Below are 17,085 nucleotides of genomic sequence, written 5' to 3'. Positions count from 1 at the left end.
ACTGCTTAAAATTGTTTTAGACTAAAAGTTCAACATGTAATAAATTTATGAGAACTCTCTTTTTCACATTTAGTTTCAACTCTAAACATTAAAATCAGTAGTGTATAAGTTCTATTTCATTTAAGTTAATATAGAAAACTCTAACCTGAGAAAAAAAAACAATAGAAAGGTTGTTTTTAAAATATACCTTTCATTATTTTTTGTTAGAAAAAAAAAGTGTTTTTGGAAACAAAATAAAAAGTTGTTGTTTTGTATTTCTAAATTATGGCTATACTGATGAATCTCTAAACAACACATTGTACAAGTTTCCTACAAACATGATTGTAAGTTTAGTGATTACTAAACATAAGTATTTTTGTATATATGATGGTAAAAATATCAATAGTGAATAATTAAAAAATAGTTTAGATATAAAATTAAATAAACCTTTCAGAAACCACTTATAAAAAAATAAACAGCTTTAAAATACTTAAAAAAAATAATTGTCCATAAATGCACTGATTGTAAAAATGGGTGAAGAGCAGAGATGTGACAATGGAGATAAAAATACAGAAAATGATAAGCAAGATGTAAGCTATTATGTTAAAACAATCATTAAATAGAACAATGAAAAATATTTAAGAAGATATTTTTTTTTAATTTTAACTATAATATTTAGTATAAGTTTTATGTTAATGCTGACTTCTATTTGTAATTTATTATAATCGATGAAAGAGGAGGAGTTTTTAATAAATATTTTTATTCTGGTTTTAAGTACTATTGCTGTAACTTTTAATTTATAAAAATCAAAAGAAATTTTTGGCAATGCAAAATGTAATACAAATTTTAAACCATTATTTTGTGGTATACTGTTTAATAAAATCTAAAAGTAAATATATATTTATTAAATAAATATATATATTTATAATTATAAAGTTGGTAAATAATACTTGCTAATTTTTTTATTGTAATTTACTATAATAAATGTAGACGTAAAAATCACACTTTTCTTTGAGTACATTTTTTGGCTTGCAATGTAAAAATTAATTTAAAAGTTATAAAACCTATGATACATACATTCAGAATAACTAATTTATTTAATAATACTTTTTTTTTCCTAAATAAAAGCTTTAGGTCTACATTTATTATCGTAAATTACAATAGAAAAATTAGCAAGTATTATTTACTAACTTTATAATTATAAATATATATATTTTTATAATAAATATATGCTTACTTTTAGATTTTATTAAACAGTATACCACAAAATAAAGGTTAAAAATTTGTATTACATTTTGCATTGCTAAAAATTTATTAAATAAATTAGTTATTCTGAATGTGTGTATCATAGGTTTTATAACTTTTAACTTAATTTTTACATTGTAAGCCAAAAAATGTACTCAAAGAAAAGTGTGATTTTTACAAGTTTTAAATGTATTGATATTAACATTTTGCTTATATATTTCAACTTATAACAGAATGACAGCTATTACAAAGAGTGTATTGCTTTGCGACAAAAAATCTTACACAGTGAAGAACAAAATCTAATACAAGCCAGTGAATTTAACCAAGTAAAAGTTTTTCATTAAAAAAATTGTATTTATTTTATGTTAGACATACACTTTTTTCTAAAACTTAAAACATTAGTGTTGGTTTTAAATCAATAAATAAATGTGTGAAAATTAGATTGCTTAGTATATATTTATTTTGAAAATTTTTATTTAATAATAAAAGTTATTTAACAACTGTTTTTTTCTATTCAACTTGTAAATATTTATGGTGAACCAATAAAATAAATTTAAAACAATTAAAACCAAATTTCAACACTCATTTTTTTGCTCATCAAACTTGTTTAAATTTTAAAACATATCTTAAAAGGAACACTTTACAACACAAAGGTTTAAAACAGAAAGAATGCTTGTTGCAATCCGAAATAGTCAAGGTTCAAATGCAAGCGGAGAAGAGTGAAGCAACGAAGAAAGAGTTGCAGTTTCAAATGGCAAACTTGAAGAAGAAGCTGGCTGAATCGAACAGGACGAACAAGCAGAGGCAGATCACACTGTCTAAAGATGTCATGCTGCACACAGGTTTTTGAAAAATAAATCCATAATGATTTTAAATGGTGATTTTTAGCTTTCACGCCTCTTATCTTAATTTTGTGTGTCTAAGATTTTTTTTTCTTCAATAAACATGTACCAAATATAGTAAAACATTTTAAAATTTTGTCTATTATGATTTATAAAGATATTTTATAGCTATTGATTACAAAAGTAAAACTAATACTCTTCTATACTAGAGCCTACTGTAAACATGATTATGAAGTATCATTTTACAAAATAAATAAGAACTGTTCTTTTCGTAATTCAAATGATTTTTGTGAGAATATTTTAATGAACTATATAAACATTTGTATCAAAAAAAATTTAAAAGAAACCGAATATATTATATAAAAGCATAAAAACTCGAATTCTCTAGTCAACTTTTAAATAAATCGTAAAGTCTTTTGTTTTCAAGGATAAAATTATATAAAATGTTTTTCTCTATTTTTATAAAAAAATTATTGAAAAGATTTTTATATGTCTCTAACTTTGTAAAAAATTAAATTAAATTTTAAGAAAATGAAACAATGTTAGAAAAGAAGCTTGATGAATTAAATAAAGAACTATTTAAAACTAAAGAAGAAAATGAGCAACTAACGTTAGCAAGAGCTGATTTAGAAAACGAAAAGGTTTCCATGTTTTTTTTTACAAATCCTTAATACTTGGTTATTTCATTAGTAATATTATACACTGATTTGTTTTTGTAGAAAAAAATGTGCTAGTTGAAATACTATTTTCAAAACAAAATAGTATAGGCTTTAATATGATGTCTCAAAGTATGAGCTAGAGGTCTCTTTTTTTAGAACATAAAATTTATTTTTGAGAGGTAGTCAGTTTTGTAAAAAAAAATACAAGAGCATAAAAACATAAGTTTCTTCAATGTCCAATTTGGTTTTACAATTTTAAATATCTTTTTTTAAAAGAAGTTTTTTAGATAGAAACTTCAAGTTTTCAAAAATATTTTAACAGTTTAAAATGTTTACGAGTAGGATTTTTGAAAAAAAGAATATAAAATGTGACCAATACATTTAAAAAACCACATTATTAATAAACAATATCTTATAATACACAACAACTACTTAGTATAAATTAAAAAGTTATAATTACAAATAAACCTAAACAACTTTAAAAGTTGTTATTTATAAATTGCAGGATTAAAAAAATTTTTACAATGTATTTATTTTCTGCCTTTTTATTGTGTATCTTCAATGTCAAACCAGGTTAACTTACCAACATTGATCATTCATATAATTTTTTTTTCAATTATTATAAACTTTGATGTGATAGCTGATATTAAAGAATTACAAAATGGTTAAAAATGAGTAAGACCCTATGACTTTAAACCTTTTTTGCATGGATAAAAAAGTAAAAATTAATTAAAGTTAATTAGGAGTATGCAACTTTTTAATATACAAACTAGTGTAATAAAACTTTTTGAAAACTATTTATTATGCAAATATTTTTTAATGATCAAACTTAACTTGGTAAAAAATATAAATCTAGGTTGATGATATATGATAGGTTGTAAACATTTAGTTGATTATACGTTTCATTGATAAATAAGTAGTGATATTGTGCTTTATCAAAACATTTACTTTATAAAAATTGTAATTTTTTCTAAGCATTCTTTAAATATCATTTGATGTGTTAGATTAAAGTAAATATATTGAAGATATGTCGGTGGACTTTAAAAGTGCAGCTTGGCAACTTAGAAAATAAAAGCTTTAGTTTTTAAAAAAATTTGTTTAAATATCTAGTAATTTACAACGATAAAATAATAATTTGCTTCTAAAAAATAGTATTTTTCTTTGCTTAAAATTGTTAAACTGTACAAATGTTTATCCCTATATACGATGCTAACATGAATATTAAAAAATCAAGATATTTTAGAATATTTAAGTTTCGTTCTTTTCTTAAAACACTATTGTTTCACAAGAACTCAAGTATACTATTTTATGTCCTTTTTAATAATCATTGATAACAAAAATTACAATGTTTTGAAATTCAACTTTAACTTAGAGTGGGCTGGCCGATATTTTAGAGTACAAAACAAAAGAGCTGGAATCTCAGTCCGAACTCACGTTCAAGCTGGAACAGCAGCTGAAAGAAACCAGCCACAAGCTTCTGTGCGCTGAATCCACTCTCAAGGAAAAGGATGGCAATGTGCAAAAGTTGTTAGCCAGGAATCAGAACATTTCCGATAAGTTTGTTTTAATGAGTTATTTTTATGAGAAACTTTTAACAGTGAAAGGTTGTATGAGTAATATAAGCATGTAATATTTTAAAAATATGGTTATATATTTAGTTCACTACAACAATACATACAGAGATGACGCTTTATTGTGTCACAGAGATGTTGAGCTACAGAAAATACCCTAAATGTTATTGTTTTTTAACTTTAAATGAAATCTTGAACACATTTGTTTTGACATATTTTTAGATTATTGTAATAAACTTTTCCTAAAAATTTGAGGTACTTATTTCAAAAAAATGTTAAAAAATAAATATTTTTAGTGATTTATATTTATTCACAGTTATAGTTTTCTTCTCCCATTTGGAACTTATTGTACTCTACGATTTTAACTGGCTATATCTTAAAAGTAATTTTCAATTTTTAAGTCTGTAAAAAGAAACTTGTAACCTGTAATTAAAACTCTACAAAATAAGATCAAGTTTTGAAAACATAGACTTACATAATAAAAGCAATATAGGCCATAAGCATTAAAGATAAATGTTTTAATTTTTCAATATCGCGTGTCTATTCTTTCATTATATGTTTTGCTTTATATATGATGTTGCTCTGCCACCTTTATGACTTCATCACCAATGTTAACATTTTGTTTAGTTGATAATGACGACATAAAATATATCACAAGTTCAAGAGCTTAAACAAAACAAATGTTGTAAAAATGTGACACGCAAAAAAAAGTTTGTCTTATAATAGGGTTTGGGGGTACTTGGATGATGTTTGCTGGACACATGAAATAAGATAAATCGCATGTGTTTTGGCTTCATTAAGAAGAATCTGAAACAGAAATTGAAAAATGAAAAAAACTGCTACCACAAAAATAGATTTTGTTTTTGAGTTTTTGACTTACATGTTACATACTTACTTATACATGCCCTAGTAGACTTACAATTTATATCTCAATTGAAAATTTATACTTACAGGCATACATTTAAAGACGTTTCAAAAAAAGAAGTTGATAACGTTTTAACGGTTTGACAAAAAAAGTCCTATTAAGTTAATTAAGTAAAAATGATAAATACTTGATTATTGTTCCACCAGAACTTTACTTAATTTTTTTTTATTACGTTCAAAACTGACTGTCTACAAAATACTTTTTACAATAATTTAGGCCTGTTGCTTTTTAAAACTTTTAGTTTACTTTAGCTTTAAAATATTCAGTTTTGTTTTAATTAAAGGTATCAACACGTTTAGTTTTATGGATTTTTTTTCAAACAACTTTTAGCCATTTTTAGTGTATAAAAAGTTGCAAACAAATTTATATTTTCAGCGAAACTGCATTGAAAAAGTACGTTAATGAGTTGCAACAAAGATGTGAAAAACTGGAAAGTGTTGTGGTAAGAATAAGTATGTATGAAAATAACTTAAAGGTTCAACTATATTGATAAGAGTATGTTTAGATAAAAATGTTTCAACTATTGAGACTTGAAATGGTTTTATTTTAGCTCATACAATTTTCGCTAACATTTTCTTAACAAAATAAACAATGTTAAATAACATTATGTAATGTTTTACCTAGTACATCTTGTTTTTTATAGTGTTGAAAATGAAGGTTTTACAACGTCTTCTAAAGTAAAAAATTATTTTAGAAAGAAAAGTCACAGTTAGAAGAGGATTTCAACAGGCAGCAGAGTGTTGAGGTCGGTCTAAAAGATGAGATAAACGCAGCTCAAGTTAAAATAAGCGATTTTGAACGAATTGTAAGTGAACTTAGGGATCAAAACAACGTTCTCTCACTACAGCTTCAAGCGTTAGTTTGTTTTTTGCGTTGAATGTTTAGAGTTGGTTCAAATCGTTAAATGTGTCACAAAAATTAATGCAAGATGTATTTTGTAGTTCCGTAAGAGTTATAGTATTAATTTTTCTTGAAAAAAAAACAGTTTCAAGTATATATATTTTAGTTAAAAAAGATGTGTGAAAATAGACGTGATTTTAAAATGAACAGTATAATGTTGTTAAATATAAAAAAAATATTTTTGTATTTTAGTAATAAAAATCTACAACCAAAAACAAAACAGAACTGAAACTGAATTGAACGAAAAGACCAAGGAGATGGAAAGTTTGTTGGTTGAAAACGAAAAAGTGGCCAGTGAATCAAACGGTGCTTATGAAGACTGCAGATCTAAAAATTTTGCCCTTCAAGATGAGCTGAACAGCTTTAAAAAGAAAGCAGTTAGTTGAAAGTGTGATTTTATCTGTAGTTGTAACTAAACTCGTTAAGCTTTTTTTATGTAAATAATCGATAATTCCAATATTTTTTAAATTATATATGGTAATTAATCGTAAATTTATGCTTGCAATATTATTTAGTAAAAAATTTATTGCTAAATAGTTATTCTAAATATTTTATTTAGTGGTTTCTGTAAAAGCTATTCATAGTAAATCACTGAAAAACAACTCTGTTCGCACTTAATTTATATTTGTTTTTAACTTTGATCAAAAAACTGTTTTTTTGGGTGTTACTTCCTTTGTTGGCATATAACATCTTATAGCTCATTGATACTATCAACAGTATGTTTAGAAAAATAATTTGATAACAAAAAGGTATAACAAAAAAAAAACATATTTCTTTTAAAGTTTATGTGTACAGAAAACTAAATTCTATGAACACCTTTGTGCAAAAGTGCACACTCTGAGAACCACTGGTTGAATCACTTCAATAATACAAAATTGTTAATAAAAAGTTTAAGAAGTATCAAAAACATATTTGTTACTTTCTTAACTTTAAAATCATTTCTAAACTAATTTTCTGTGAGTTTCCTTTCAAAAAAGTTGTTGTCAAAATTTCAAAGAAGTTATTTTCTATTTTTAGGAGTTTATTTTTGCATTTAGTTTTATGCTTCATGATATATGCAATCAATTGAAGCAAGTTTTATAACTACCACATAGGAAGTAATTTACCGTTGAACATTTATTTAAGTTTATGTTTATAAGTTTATTGTTGAGTTTTGGAAACCAGTTTAAACACTCATTAATACAGAAGGAAACAAAGGAAAGCTTCTTCGACTTCACAAAAGGAATATGCGAGCTCATCAATAATTACAACAGTTTCAATGATAAATCTCCAAATAAATCCATCAAGCGTGCGTACAAGGCAGACGCGAAGTATTTGAAACGAGATTCTCCCGTGTTTTTGAACAGCATACGTACTGTTTTGGAAAAGTTTAATGAAGTTAGAGTCAAATTGAAAGTAAGTTATGTTTTCCATGTTAAGTAATTTTTAAATTGTTTTACTTTTTTATTAAACGATTTTGTTTGTAAAGTTTTAGAGATAAATGTTTAGAAAACCCAATAGTTTTTAAAATTTTACTTACTTATTCTGAAGGTTTTTAAACTTCATCTAAAATGATAAAGTTTGTGTTTATTGTAACTTTTGCTAGTATAGAAATGAAGCTTTATAATTTTTTATTGTCTTTTCTGAATAAAACTACAAACAAATTAACTGGAAAAACAACAATACAAAAATAAGTTTAAAAGTAAATTTAAGATTATTATTTGTTTTATGATAAGAAATAAGTTCAATCTTAAATTTTTTGTATAACAAAATTTCTTTATCTACTAAGAACAACTTAAACTTTATTGCGTTTCAACAGATAGACTGAAATACTTTAAAAGTCAATTTTTATTCTTTAATGGGCTTTATTTTAATTAGAAAATCATTACTTATTAAAAGTAAGGCCATAGGAGGAGTTGATCACTTTTGTTACTACTTGATCTTATTTTGTAGAGTTTTAATTAAGCGATAAGTTGCTTTTCACAAATTTTTAATAATTAAACTAACCTTCATAATTTACTTTTAAATTTTTGAATTTTTTTCAAGATAAACAAAACAATTGTTTTCTGTTTTCTGTTCATAAAGTTTTTAAAACTTTATTAAGTGTGTTTTCTCGGTTTTTTTATATATTTCAAGGAACATTTCCTGAAAGTTTGAAGTATTTATCTTAAAAAACGTAGGAGGAGACAGATTATTAGTTTTCATTTTCCATAAGGAACCTATTGTACTATTGTATTTTTTACATCTAAAAATGCAATTTTTAGTTTAATTAAAACTTTACAAAATAAGATTAAGTAGAAAAAAAAAGTGATTTATCTCCTTATTATGACCATAATATTTATTTTAGTTTCACCACTGTTTTGAAAATCATTCTATACTTTACATTTGAAACCTTTAAGGTTACAAGACTTTTTTTTTAATAAAAAGTTTGTATTGTTGAATTTCTCCTTGTTGTATAAAAATTGCAGGTAAAAGTTTTTTATAAAAACTTATTTATAAAAAATCTTGACCTTTAAAACTTATGTTAGATTCATCAAAAAAAAAAAAGAAACGCAAAATCATATTTCTTGAACTTTTATAAATATATTTATAACTACAGGCAGACTTATGCAAATTGAACTCCAAGAACAAAGAACTTGTTGTCAAATGCAGAAAAAATTCAGAATTGTTCAAAGCGCAGTCGGCAGAACTTGAAAAAACTCAAGTCTGTTTTTTAATTATTGATTTTAATGATACATTTGAATATTTCATCAACTCAACCTGCTTACGAAATAGAGAATTAATGTATTTTTAGTTTTATTAGTGATTTTGGTTGAATTTTTACTGACGTTTTAAAATACATTAAAACAAACTTTTTTAGTATATCTAAATATTTTTTAAACTAAAGACCATGTAAAACAGTTCGATAGGACTTAAAAAAAAAAAAAAATTATTATAAAATTTTGAGTGTACAACTTTAGTTAAGATATTCTTACCCTTCTAGCGTTTTAACTGTATATAAATTTTTAATGTTTGAAAATAAAGTTGTAACCCCTTAAAATCTTTAGTATTTCCTCTTTAGTTTTAAAATAATTTAGATATACTAATATATTTTGTTTTATTGTATTTAAAATGTATGTAAAAATTCAAAAAAAACTCTTTTGAAACTGCATGCCACATATGTAACTACATAATGAGCGTCGAAGTGTATTTTTTAGCAAAGTTTGAAGAACTGCAATGCGAAATTGTTGGAAGTCAGAAACAAGCAGAAGAAGCAAAACTGTCAAAACAAAGTGACGAGCAAAAATGTCGCCTGGATAAATGACAATCTCAACACCCACGTTGAAAAGTGCACCCAGCTTCATAAAGATGTAAGGATTTATTTCTGTAATTATTTATTATTATGTATTTAATCAAGTAAAACAAACATCTTCCCAATTTTGTAAAGATTTAGTAATGAAACAAAAATTATATACTAGCTAGGCTTCAACAATATTTAACACTCTAAAAGTCAGATACTGCAACAAAATGTTTGTAAAAGCTAAAAAAGTAAATACAAGGTATGGCATGTTTTTTGATATTTAATTTTGGTGTTTCAAACATTACAGATTGAAACAATCGAACGAAGGCACAAAGAAGAGTCTCAAATTTACAAGAACTTTTTATGCGAATTATATCTACTTATTTCTAACATCGATGGGGAAAATTGTTCCATCACTGGGTTTGTGTAATTGTAATAATTTTTTGAGTTGTAGTTTTAAGTTTAAGTTAGTTTTTGAACCTTGTTAATACTTAGCGATGCAAACAACATTTCCATAAAAATTTTTCTTGGATAACAACTTTATTTATATACTAGTTTTTTTTTATTGAATAAAGTTTTAAACAAAATGAATTTTTATATAGCCTGAACTTACATGATACAACTTTAAAACTGAGAGAAAAAATGGACAAGTTCTTGCAATCTTATGTAAATATGGCGAAACAGGTAAAATTTTTATATTTACCTTTTATTTAATTTAAGTTGTATTATACTTTCTAAGTTAGTTTTTTATTACACTATATAAAAACATTTTCATATTATTTAAACAAGTTAACTGAATTTTGTGTAACTAGATTAATAATTTTTTCTAAAAGCTTTAACTGTATTAAAAAAACTGATTTTAAAACCAATAAAGTAGTTTTCCAAGTTTACTTTTACTTATAATCCTAGTTTTATGATTGTTTATATTGGGTGTCAAGTTTGCACAGAAAAATCTAACTATAAGTATCAAGCTCGTGCAATTTTGATTTTTTTATAAGTAACGTTTTTGTTTATAATTTTGCTTGAATGTTCAATTAAAAGCAAAGTTTTGTAAAACTTCTTGAAACTCTTTGCATGAAACAAAATTCAGATTTACAAAAAATACGATAACTATATGAAGAATTTCATTACTAAAACCACAGAGCTACAGCATAGAAAAGTTCAACGCCGAGCTACAAACTACCGTTGAAAATTTGCAAAACGAACACAAGGTGGCAATAGAGAAATTGGCGGGAGATTGGAAAGCGCGGGAAAATGAGTCGGTGGAAAACAGGAAGGAACTGGAACGACATTTCGAAGCTTTCATCCAACAACTGCAAGATAAATTGCAGGTTTTTAGAACAGTATATTTTGTGTTACTATACCTGTGATTGTCAAACAACCGAATAAACGGGACTAGCTTGAATTTTTCGAGAAACTCTGGCTTGTTCGAAACTTTTTTTTTCAAACATAAGGCTCGTTTCTATGACTTCAAAACTTTTTTTCCCTAAACTTATTTGGTTTACTATCATTTCTAACTCGCTATCATTTCTAACCCGATCATTTCTAACCCGATCACTTCTAACCCGATCATTTCTAACCCGATCATTTCTAACCCGATTATTTCTAACCCAATCACTTCTAACCCGATCATTTCTAACCCGATCACTTCTAACCCGATCACTTCTAACCCGATCACTTCTAACCCGATCATTTCTAACCCGATCACTTCTAACCCGATCATTTCTAACCCGATCTCTTCTAACCCGATCATTTCTAACCCGATCACTTCTAACCCGATCACTTCTAACCCGATCACTTCTAACACGATCATTTCTAACCCGATCACTTCTAACACGATCACTTCTAACCCGATTACTTCTAACCCGATCATTTCTTACCCGATCACTTCTAACCCGATCACTTCTAACCCGATTTAAGCCTATCATTTCTAACCCGATCATTTCTAACCCGATCATTTCTAACTTGATCGTTTCTAACCCGACTGTTACTAGTTCGATCTGTATTAATATGTCTATGTATTATTGTAATAAAGTAAAGATTTGTTTTAAAAACAAAATAATAATAACAAAGTTGTTTTTATTTATCGAAATTTAGTTTATTTTGTTTAAAGTAAAACTTAATGTTTTAGATAGCTTTAAAAAAATTCGATTTTTGGTGTTTATTGTTATTGGAAGTTTTTTTTTCCTACGCTAGACCCACAGATAAATAAAAATCTGGGCAGCTTTAACTAAATAGCACATAACGAAGAGACAAAAATTTATATATCTTAAAATCAATAACTACAGTTTTATTTTTTTTTTTAGATTAACAGCAAAACAAATCAACACTTAGTATAAGACTAATTAACTTATTTATGATTCGAAGGAGAAAATTTTTAACAAACTTAGTTTTAATTTTATAATAAACAATTTAAATATCAACTCGTTCAACGATCAGTAAGCTCCAATAAAATAAAACACAGCTGCACAATCTTTCATTTTAGAATTACTTTCAATTTCTTTTCAACAAACAACCTTCTCTGCAAAATTCAGCAATAAATATTGAGACAATTTAGTAAATTTATTCTATGATTTTAGTTCAGCAATCAGCAAAATAGTCTGAATAGGTTACTTTTGTAAAATTCATTTAGATTATACTACAGTGTAAGAATTCAAACAAACTACACAAAATTATGAATAAAACTTCTTCTTGTTTATACATCTGCTAGATTTTCAAATCCTAACTTTTAAAGTTAGGTTCTGCACATTTGTGCAACCGTTTGGTATTTCATTGTTTTTTTTTTGTAGCTTTGCCAAAGCATAATCGAAAGATTTAAATACACTAACTAACCACTAAGTTTAAAACATTAAGTCCAAAGCACATTAATAATACAGGTCAAATAAACATTTACCGGAAACATTAGAAAATGATTTATTATTTACATAGGAAAGGCCATTATAATAAAATCAAATTGTAGAATGAACAAAATCCTACATATTAAATCAATGGTTCATAACTATAAAATTTGTTAAATTACTGATAGTTTCTAATATAAATTATCTTATTTTAATCAAGTAAGCTTTATGTGAATATTAGTTTTGTTTTAAAGCTAAGTCCACATTTAAACTGAAAGATATTTATGACTGCATGCATTTTTCAATTTATTTTCGTGATAATTAATTATTTTAATAGGGTTCAAAAATTGATTATAAATTAACTGTAGTTTTTAGTTTTAAAAGCATTAGGAAAAGTTTAAGTCTTCTGAATTCTAAAGATTAAATATTAAGTTTTGATAGTCGTCAATGTAAGAAGTATAATGAGCATTGCAAAGACTATTCTTTACTTTTTTGGAAGAGATTTTATATGGTTAGTATAAATTCTAAGTATGGAGACAAGATTGGCAAGTTGCATTCAAATTTAGGGCAAATTTAAACGAAAAAACATTTTTTAAGAGTATTATTATGAGTATATATGAAACTTAAAGAATACAGTTAAAATTTAGTAATCGAAATTAGTATGGTAATTTAATTTAAAATTATCATCATTAAATTATAAGTTTTTAAAACGAAAGTGTATACTGTTTAACACAAAGTAAAAAGTATAGGTAAACGTTTAACTTTTTTATAAGTATACTCTGTCATTTACTATAAATTAAATTAGATTTTCCTTTTTTTAGCCAATAGTAAATTATATATAAAGATTAAATAAGAATATTATATAATATACTTAAATATAAAAGTTAAGTGTCGAAAACTTGTTTTTTTATTTTTTTTATAATTCTTTAAAAATATGTTGTATATAGAGCAAAATAAATTTACATTTTTAATAAAATTTTAAAAGTTTAAAAAAATTTAAAATTGCCAAAATAATTTTGAACGATTGATAGTAAAAACTTTATTAATATTTTTCTTGATATCTTTTAAAAGTTATTATCCTACAGATTTCCAAAAACACAAAAACTTTAGATTATTTAGCGATCATTATGTATGAATTATAAATATAAGTTAATAGATTCGTTTATACAACTCAAAAAATGAGGTAAACAAAGAAAATTAATACTATGTTAAGTTTGTACTAAAATAACAAATTATACAAAAAAAATTTTTACGTAACACATTAAATCATTATGTTTTAAAATAATTAGAAATTGAATTTTTTTAAATTATTTTAATTACTTTATTATGAATTGTTAGTTTATAATTAAATCCTGAAAACAAATAAATGTAAACAAACAAGTAAAATAGGTTGGAAACGATCGGACCAGAAACGATCAGGCTAGAAGTTATCAGGTTAGAAGTGATCGGGTTAGAAGTGATCGGGTTAGAAATGATCGGGTTAGAAATGATCGGGTTAGAAATGATCGGGCTAAACTGGGTTAGAAATAATCGGGTTAGAAGTGATCTTGTTAGAAATGATCGGGTTAGAAGTGATCGGGATAGAAGTGATCGTGTTAGAAATGATCGGGTTAGAAGTGATCGGGTTAGAAATGATCGTGTTAGAAGTGATCGGGTAAGAAATGATCGGGTTAGAAATGATCGGGTAAGAAATGATCGTGTTAGAAGTGATCGGGTTAGAAGTGATCGGGTTAGAAGTGAACGGGTTAGAAGTGATCGTGTTAGAAGTAATCGGGTTAGAAGTGATCGTGTTAGAAGTGATCGGGTTAGAAGTGATCGGGTTAGAAGTGATCGGGTTAGAAATGATCGGGTTAGAAATGATCGGGTTAGAAATGATCGGGTTAGAAGTGATTGGGTTAGAAATGATAGCGGGTTAGAAATGATCGGCTCCCACTTATTTATTTTCCAGATATATAAAGTTTTTTTATTATCATGATGTTTTAAGCAGTTAAACTTGATTGCCACTATTTTAAAGTGTTTTGCTATAATTTGTTTTTTAAATTCTTTAAAAAACTTAGGCTAGTTTAGTGTCACTCAGAATAGTTTTTGACCACTCAGCCTGGCTTTTTTGCTTGAAATACAATGCAACCCTGTATACTGCGCGATAAATAAAAATGTGTTTAGAAAAACTATTGTTGCTAACTCATGATGAATTTTGTTTGTAAATCTCAGATTACAGATATCATTGAATGAAACATAAAGTGAATTAAATGCAATACCATAAGTCTCAATGTATGTAAACTCTGTTGTCTGTATGCTCAAGTATTTAAACTTGATACAGCCTAAAAAAATGTATATGTTTATAATTAAATTCATTTAATTTCTATCATATGAAATTTTTTTTATATGTTTTTTTTATCGGGTTACCACTCATAACTTTCGTCAAGAAAAATTAAGACAATTTGTTTCTATACATACTGAATTTATTTTTAATTCATATGTAATTTGTAACTTCTAAGTTTGCTAACTTACCTTTTAAATAATGTTGCACCTCAATGCCACTCGAAAATTTTGTCAATTAGAATCATAATAGTTTACCAACTAATTATGACGCAACAACAGAAAGTGCAAGCAGTGAATGACGAGTACATGACGTCATACAATACGTCCCAATCGATCAACGAGAACCTGCAAAATCAACTCGACAAGATGCAACTAGACCAACAGTTTCTTGTGAAGGTGAATTATGTTTCTGGTTTTTATATATCTATAGATCAAGTTTAAAAGTTTTTATATTATATAAGATTTTTTTTTTATTTTAGTTAAAATTGATAAAACTTTACTGATATGCTTATACTAAGAATCGTTATTGCATTAAATCTTAAATAAGTTTCACAATATATATATATACTTAAAATCTACTTAATATGTTAAAATGTATAGAATAGAATTTATACTTTTGCGATGATTTTGAATTATATATATACATTTAAAAAATTTGACAATTTGCCAGGTTTGCCACACACTCAGGGAAACTCAGGGAATTTTCAAGTTATAGAAAACCTTAGGGAAACTCAGAGAATTTTGATTCTTTTTTTTAACTCAGGGAAACTCAAAGCAGTTTTGATTTTTTCTAAAAACTTCAGGGAAATTTTAAAGTTTTTAAAAAATCTCAGGGATTTTTTTTTCTAGATCTAGAATCAGATTTAGTTAATCCGGTTTCAAAATTTTGTTAAAAACAGTTTATTTTATTTATTTTTAAGTGCTTATTTAGAAATTTTTAAGCCTTGCGGCTAGTTCTTCAATATTCTTAGAATTAACATTGTAATTTTTCACTAATTAATAAAATATTTAAGGATTAAAAAAAAACTCAGGGAAACTCAGGGAAGTTTAAGGTTACACTGGGAAGTTCTTAGTCACTAAGGGAAGATTTTTGGATCCAAAGAGTGACAACCCTGATTTGCGCAGAAAGTTTAAGGGTTGTACTTTACTTTAAAAGGAATTTGTTTAAATTTACTCTTTGCTTTTACTGCATCATGTTGTTTTAATCATGGTTCTTCTTCATTAATTTTCAAACTACAAATTCAAACTTTAATTTTTTTTTGCAGTTTAGAAAATCTATGTCGGCTGCAAGTTTTATTCTACTGGGAACAGTATTCTCCTTGTTGGAGTGCAAATCCGATCTTGTTAAACATGTCACATATCTCACCAGATCGTTGAGATCACATGAAGATAACCTGCTCATGATCAGGTTTGTGTTATTTATAACAAAAACAAGAAAATTATAACAAGAAAATTGTTACTTTCATTTGAAAAGTTCAGTCTGGTATTGTTTTAATGTATAGAAAATGTGTAAGTTTTAATAAATACATTTGTAAATAGATCTTGCAATAAGATCTTGTAAAAACGCCTTTAAACAAAAAGATAATTAAGTTTTTTAGTTAAAATAAAAGTTTTGTCTTCCTAAAAATATGCTTCAAAAACAATATTTTGTAAGTTGTTTAAATTTATTGTTTATTTTTTAAAGGAGTTTAGAAGATTCGTTGAGCAAACATTGTGAAGAAAAAAATAGTTTACAAAAAAGTTCATATTCTTTTAAAAGTTCTCATCCATTAGTAAGGTATTTTTTCGTATGTGGTAGTGTATATTTAATTAAAATAATCCTAAACTATGTTTTTTCACATACTGTATCGAGTTCTTATTAACATATTTATGTAAAAATAAGTTCTAAGTTAGATATCGTTGTTCTCTTGGATTCTTTTTGAACTGGCTTAACTGTAAGTATTTTCGTTATTTCAAATAAAACGGTTATTTTAAACAGCATATATAACAATTAATTTAATTAAAACAAGAGATAAGTTTACGTTCGACTTGTTACATTCTCAAATGATTTTCATTTAAAATTTAAATTAATTCTAAATATTTTACAGATTCAGAGTGGCAGTAATTGCAGTATTAGCCGGAAACAGGTTGAAAAATATTTCAAAAAATTCAAACAAACTGTTTTCTTGTTCATTTGAAAACAACTCTGTTTCTGCCCTAACTCGTTAGTGTATACATTTTTTATTTATGTTTTTTGTAATTATGTAACAGAACATTACAATTAAGTAATGTAAGGAAAGATTAAAGAAATTATTAGAATAAAAAAAATACGTATGATAACACATAAATAAGTTTTTTGTTTTGTTTTTTTATTAAAAAGTGTATGGTAACTTAACATTTCTGTAAGAATCAAGTTTATTTATTTATTATTTACTGAATGTATTTGATATTTATTTGTGTTAAACTATTGTAGAGCCTTTTGATAAAGCTTAATTTTGATTAATTTTTGCAAATAAACATTTTTTTAAGTTCTAAAAATAGATAGGTCCTATTAATCGATTCAAAAT

At 25.6% G+C, this 17,085-nt stretch overlaps 1 protein-coding gene across 1 annotated transcript; it reads left to right on the top strand.

The window, feature by feature from the left end:
* Positions 1 to 458: 458 nt before the first annotated feature.
* On the top strand, positions 459 to 16,747 carry LOC145839054 (uncharacterized). Its single transcript, XM_082946665.1, has 17 exons — positions 459 to 569; positions 1,458 to 1,550; positions 1,889 to 2,066; positions 2,595 to 2,707; positions 4,098 to 4,282; positions 5,597 to 5,663; positions 5,916 to 6,076; positions 6,345 to 6,498; positions 7,307 to 7,516; positions 8,700 to 8,804; positions 9,298 to 9,450; positions 9,688 to 9,800; positions 9,983 to 10,064; positions 10,523 to 10,711; positions 14,819 to 14,935; positions 15,805 to 15,947; positions 16,627 to 16,747. The coding sequence occupies exons 1-17, from the start codon at positions 510 to 512 to the stop codon at positions 16,745 to 16,747; spliced, it is 2,244 nt and encodes a 747-aa protein (XP_082802791.1). The 5' UTR covers positions 459 to 509.
* Positions 16,748 to 17,085: the final 338 nt, after the last annotated feature.

Source organism: Thalia democratica, chromosome 6 (genome assembly GCF_965202585.1).
Source record: "Thalia democratica chromosome 6, ktThaDemo2.hap1.1, whole genome shotgun sequence".
Classification (NCBI taxonomy): domain Eukaryota; kingdom Metazoa; phylum Chordata; class Thaliacea; order Salpida; family Salpidae; genus Thalia; species Thalia democratica.
This window is presented reverse-complemented; position numbering and strand designations above follow the sequence as displayed.

Excerpts from the sequence above, each read along its gene's own strand:
- LOC145839054 (XM_082946665.1), top strand. The coding sequence starts at position 510 with ATGGGTGAAGAGCAGAGATGTGACAATGGAGATAAAAATACAGAAAAT. Across the intron at positions 2,708-4,097 it reads CTGATTTAGAAAACGAAAAG|AGTGGGCTGGCCGATATTTT; the intron begins GTTTCCATGTTT and ends ACTTTAACTTAG. Across the intron at positions 6,499-7,306 it reads ACAGCTTTAAAAAGAAAGCA|AAGGAAACAAAGGAAAGCTT; the intron begins GTTAGTTGAAAG and ends TCATTAATACAG.